Consider the following 6,000-nt stretch of genomic DNA (forward strand, 5'->3'; position numbering starts at 1 on the left):
CCCTACATTGACCACCTCCTTAAGGTGACCTAATTTTCATAGACCAAACATTCATCACATATATGTATCAGAAGAGTAGGCCTAGTTCCTGACGTTGACCACCTCCATATGTTGACCAGTTTGTTACAGTGTCTTGGGTGTTCAACTTATAAAGGTTCAATTGTGCATAATTTTCCATTCACAAATTTTTATTAAAGGGGCATCCATAAATAAAGTGTTAAGAGATTGTATCGGTACGTAAATTGTTCTTTCTTTAAAAGAAAAAAGCAGAATTCTATAGCTGGTCAGTTAATGTGGTAATTCCACAGACTTTTTCAATTTACACAAGTGTAACATACACAATCCAATCCATTTGTCAGTGAGGCCTAAATACTTGGGCCCACACAGTAAAGGTAGAAAGGTGCCCAATTTGGAAACTGAGAGATATGGAATTCTGACCAAGCTCTACTACCTACAGGCTGTGTGAACTCAGAGGAGTCAGACAACCTCTCCAGGATTAAGTTTGCTGGTCTGTAAAATGGGAAGGAATAACTCCTGCATGTTCCAATTCACAATGATCAAATGAGATGACATATGAAAAATAATTCCACATCTTGGAATTGGACAGGTTCAGACAAAAATGTCCTATGTTGAAGGGACAGGCTCTGGGGTCAGCTCCATCTAGGCTGAAACCTGGCTTGTATCACTGAGTACGTATGTGATTCCATCACTTCATCTATAAACAGGGATCATAACAGGTTCTATCTCATAAAGTTGTTAGAAGAATCAAATGAAATTGAGTATTTAAAGCATTTAATCCAAGCTTGGGGAAGTAAATACACAAATTATAGTTGCAATGATGATGATGTTGAGTTATAGCACAGGTGAAATGCACACACAGAACCATCCTTCGAAAAGTTCCCCCAATTGTGGTCTTGAATTCTCTAATCAGCAACATATTTCTTTCCATTTATCAGTAAACAAGTTTTTGAAATCTCCCTTTCTTTATCCCACAACAATCAGAAAAAGAAAGACAAAATGAAAAATGCAGTCAACTGTGCCAATTGTTTTGTCTACATGACAGGCTAATCAAGTACATCGCAGTTTTCCTTTTTGAGGTATGACCTACAGTTACAAGCTTTTAGGGCTACAGCTCTAGATTGTTCCAGAGATGGCCATTTTAGTGGACTTGTTCAATTTTAAAATCATGTTAAATACATGCAAATTTTGCATGCAAGAAATATTTTTAGCTAAGAATAATGGGCATGAAATAAAAGGTTAGCACATTAAAGTCATTTCTATTCAACAATAATTAGCACGTTTAAATACAATATAATTTTTATCCATCTACAAAATGCTTAAATGTTTGGAATCTCGTTTATGTCTATAATGACAGATTCATTTTTGAGGTAGTCATTTTCAATCTTGATTTGTATATTTTAAAGTTGTTAAATGCTTGACTAAATCATTAGCAAAACAATTCATGTAGCATTAAACTGATTTCTAACATGAGATAATTTTCTTCCTTGTTCACTAGATCTCTCTTTTAAGATCTGCTGAGATAGCTTTTATTCTCTGGGAGGTTGGGGGCGGTTACAAGAGACCTTATCACTAGCTAATTTCAACCCCTTACATCTCTCCTCCCCACACATTCCTCTGAGAAACTCAAGCCCTAATGGTTTGCTGAATGAATGTTCAAACTACACTGGAGAACGCATATTGTGCTAGCAGAGAAAACCCCCACTAGGCAGTCTTCCTTTGAATGGACCACAGAGGGAAAAGGGGAAAGATAAAGGGATGGAGACAGAGAGCCAGAAATCCTGGGATCTCTAGGCTTTAGTCAAAACAGGGTGCCCCACCCCTGCGCCCCACCACCGTCCTGCTATCTCGGGTTGGCGAAGGTTGTGTTCCCTCCAACTCCCACACCTTCCCATCCCTAAACAGTCCCGTTCTGCTCTTCCGGAGGACTGCAGCTAACGGAGGCCTCAGAAGACCTGTGCGGCAGAGCTGAGGCAGCGCTGTGCATGGGACAAGCCTGGCTGGAACTGAAACAGTTCACTTTTGTCTGGAGAGCAGCCCCCGCCCCCGCCCCCAGCCCCCACCCTTACCCGGGCCCCCACCGGGCCACAGGCTGCAAGGTCGAGGATGCTGGGGAAAGTGTGGCTATGGCCTTCGCTGAGGGGGAGAGGCCTGGCCGGCACATGGCCCCTTCGCAGCCTTGACAGCCCCACGCGGACCTTTGAACTTTCTATTTATATAACAGTTTAGTGAGTTTAAGACTCTTCCTGTATGACTGCCCATTTGCAAGCTCGCCTCTAATTAGGCGACTTGTGAGACATCACAGAAAAACTACAAACAATTGCTGCTGTCCCTTGCAGGGAGAAGCCAGCCACCGTCACAATCACTGAACTAGAATTTTCACCGGGCTTTTAACATTTTGATTTTGCTATCGTGGTGGCTTTCTTTTCTTCTTTCTTGTTCATTTTTAATAATTTGCCCCCTTCCGTATTGTCTATCTGTCTCGGTCTCTCTCTCTCTTCCTTTCTTATGAAAAGAAAAACATAAGCGTCCCCACAAAGAACCTCAGCTTGTCACAAAGCAATACCTGTTCAATGCTGACGGGGCTGCTTACCAGACTAAACAGCTGTGTACTTTGTAGGCCCTCTGAAATTGTGTTTCGCCCTCTCTTAAATAGGGATAAATTACATCAATATTGCTGGTCAACAAGTCTAAATCTAGCCACATGACCTCCAGTCACCTTAAGAATTCATTTACTTGGTTACCACAAGCAAGTGTACGTAATAATTGAAATCACAGAATTTCATTTTTCTTTACCTTTTCCTCTCCTTTTTTTAAAAGAGCAGTCATGTCTTTGGTGCACACAGACAGACATCTGTGCTTTCCTTTTCTTTCACAGAATGGTTTATATTAAATTCAAACTCAGGTGAACATTGCCCATTCATCCAGGAATCTTAAAGAACTTGAGCTTTGGCCCTTTAATCGAGTCCAGAGCATGACCCATTAAGTTATTCTTGCAGTTTGGGAAATCCAGCGGCATGTTCCATGAGGCATGTGAGCACTCCCAGACACCACACATACGTGCACACTGCAGCATCATTCAGACCTCGTCCTTCCCATTTGCATCCGTCCTAACATGTGTGTGTTTGTAAATGGGCATGCACTTTTTGTTTACTATACTCAAGTGTTTGCAAATAACACATCTGCCGGTGTGTGTACAGTCTTTCTTCATTCTGTCTAGGAAAATGAGTTTGTTTTTAAGCTGTCCTGATCTGTTCATTGTCATACATCTAGGGTTGCAGGAGAGATGGCTCAGAGCTTATTGTTCCACAAGTGAATGTTAAGAATAGATTCAAGGTAAATAAGGTCCTCAACTTTGCTGGCCCATTTTCCCAACTTAGCCCTCCTCGGGGGCTAGGGGAGAGTAAATGCCATTACTTTAAGGAGGTCTTACTCCCAGGGAGGGGAAGTAAACATGTAATGAACATGTAACTGGCACGCTCTAGACCTCCAAAGAGAGTTTGGAAAGGTACACATTTCCACTCAAGACAATGTCAAGCTTCTCAGCTCATTCACTATGGTCCCATTTACGTTCCTTTTCTCTGTGGGGGTGTACAAAATGTAGAACACAACTGAATTACAAATGTTTATAAACACAGGGGCGCAACGGATATCACAGCTTCACAATCAAACAGTAAGAAGGAGAAATCTTCCTGGATCCTGTACCCTGAGGGGAGAGGCCGGCTTATTTATGCAGATGTATTATACTAATTCATCGGTATCACACATAATATACATGGAGTGTCCAAGTTTGCATGCGTCTTAACTGAGGTGGCACAGTTAGGGATCTGGAGGAGAAAAGGTTACATTTTCCTAAAGATAAGAAGAGATAGCCTCCCCAAAGGTGAGAGGTGGCATATCTTTGTGAAAAAGAAAGAAATCAAGCATAAAAGAGCCCATCCCCTTTAAATATGCAAGCGTGTGTCCATAAGATAAAACTGTAATTGAAATAATACAGTAAACATGTTTTTAAAACTTTGTACCTTATATACGTTTAACATTAGAACTATACCCATGAAATTAATTATAACAATGTTAAATTAATGATGTTGACCACACCATATATAAGGCAAATTGCACCAAAATAGTAGTGCTGTGGTTATTGGTTGTCTGCAAAATAAATTAGTGAAGCAGAGTAAGCCTGTGTGCAGGAACCTAATGTTTAATTGAGCAGTAATTTTAACGTGATCTTTACTTTTAAATAACATTGTGATTATTTTTTTAAATGTAATATGGTCTCCAGAGCTGATAAAACCCTGTATGGTATTGAAATGCTTTACAGATTAATACTGATCTAGCATGATTTGGGCTTCAAGGATTTACCCAGAATTTCTGTGAAATAAAATGCATTTAAGTTCTGATTATCTTGGATTTGCCACTAAAGGAGGCATGATTAGCATAATGAAGCTATTGGCAAAGCGTATGACCCTTTTTTAAAGAAGAAAATTGCCTAAAATATCACATCAACAGGGGAAATCCTTGTAAAAATACACAGCATTCATAGCCAACGGCTGTTGGTAGTTCAACATTGCAAAAGATTTCGCTCTACTAGTAGGTACTACAAATTATTCTAACTACATTTAAAAGGTAACAGCCAAGAGTGCAATTCTAAGCAACTACCACCGCGCCCTCCTCCCGTCTAGTTCCTTAGGCTGTAGAAGGAAACTGATACGTTAACATGTTATAACAAATAAACAGTGATAATGTTTGTAGTAGGCGAAGTTTTTGAAAAGTTAATAGCTATATATATATATTAGTATTTATGCACGCACACATGCACATCACCAAGAGAGTAAGAACTTTCTGGCTACCCAGTCACATCTGCATCATCTTTCAAAACGTCTCAGAGCCAAATTTAGGATTATTTTGTGAAGAGCTGACTAACCCTTTGAATCAGAGCTGGGTGCCGGGTTCACTAACCTATGGTCGCCTCTCAGTGGGAGGCCAATGGGGGTTTATGAGGTAATTAAACGTCCAAGGGCATCGGAGCAGCAGACTTTGGGGGCCAACTTTAAAAACCCAGTCTTGAAAGCCAAGCACCAAAGTCGGCTGCACTCAGGGTCCCTGCGCCAAGGCCCGCAAAGCAGCAGCTCCGCGCAGGAGTGCAGGGAACTTGGGCTGAGCCGGCAGAGAAGGTGTGTGCACCTCATCCCACGGGGATGGAGATGGCAGCGCGGGGGAGGTGGTCACCGAGGAAGCCGAGGGTGGCCAGTGGCACCTTGCCGGCTTGCCTTTCCCCCACGGCTGGCTGCGAGTGTTGGACACCTGGAAAGTTGAGGCATATCGAGTGGGCAGCATCGGGGCGCAAGGAAGCCGGCCTGACCAGGTCGTGGGGCTCAGTCCCCGTGGGGCACCAGATTCGATGTGGGCCAAATGCAACTCTTTGCACTTGGGGTGCAAAGTGACGCTTTCGGGTCTGTATCCCTCCCTCTCCCGGGACCTCCCTCCACCCCAGCACCAGACCTAGGAGTCACAGTGGCAGGAGCCCCAGGCAGCTGAGAGCAAGTGGGAGGGCGTGAGGGGCGCCCCCACGACTGCCCCTGGCTCCTCTTAACAAAGGCGAAAAGCTCGGACCCCACCAGGGGACCTGCTCATCACAGGAAAAAGCAAAAATCGACACCTACCACTGCTGCTCCAAGTCCCAGTCCCTGAAAAAGTCGAATAGATCCATAGCGGCCAGGCGACGGCGACGGGCGGGCGTGCGTCCCTGCTCTCTGCGGGTCGGCAAGGCTCTCCGCGCGGCTTGATCGCTGCTCTGGGCGGCCCGGCTCTCTGGCCCTCCCGCCCTACTAAAAGTGCCCGGGCCGCATCTGCGGCGGCGGTGAGAGCTGGAGGTGCCTGGTCCTGCGCTGCGGAGCGGCAGTGGTGGCACAGGGCGGGCAAGCGCCTGGCTGCCCGTTTGGGTCCGCTCGGTTCGCGGTTGCCCGCGCGCCCAGTGCCCCG

At 44.4% G+C, this 6,000-nt stretch overlaps 1 protein-coding gene across 3 annotated transcripts in view; it reads right to left on the reverse strand.

Moving 5' to 3' along the window:
• Positions 1–5,811, reverse strand: part of AFF2 (AF4/FMR2 family member 2) — a 476,026-nt gene extending 470,215 nt beyond the window's left edge. For 2 of the 3 annotated variants that reach the window (XM_012812886.1, XM_012812887.1), the window contains exon 1: positions 5,682–5,773. In XM_012812886.1, the coding sequence (XP_012668340.1) occupies positions 5,682–5,728 (47 nt within the window). In that variant the 5' untranslated portion in view covers positions 5,729–5,773. Of the gene's footprint in view, positions 1–5,681 lie in introns of all 3 variants that reach the window. The other variant, XM_012812888.2, reaches the window with a different exon arrangement.
• Between the last annotated feature and the right edge of the window lie 189 nt (positions 5,812–6,000).

This window comes from Otolemur garnettii, unplaced genomic scaffold (genome assembly GCF_000181295.1).
Source record: "Otolemur garnettii isolate 467f Iridium unplaced genomic scaffold, OtoGar3 scaffold00231, whole genome shotgun sequence".
Classification (NCBI taxonomy): Eukaryota; Metazoa; Chordata; class Mammalia; order Primates; family Galagidae; genus Otolemur; species Otolemur garnettii.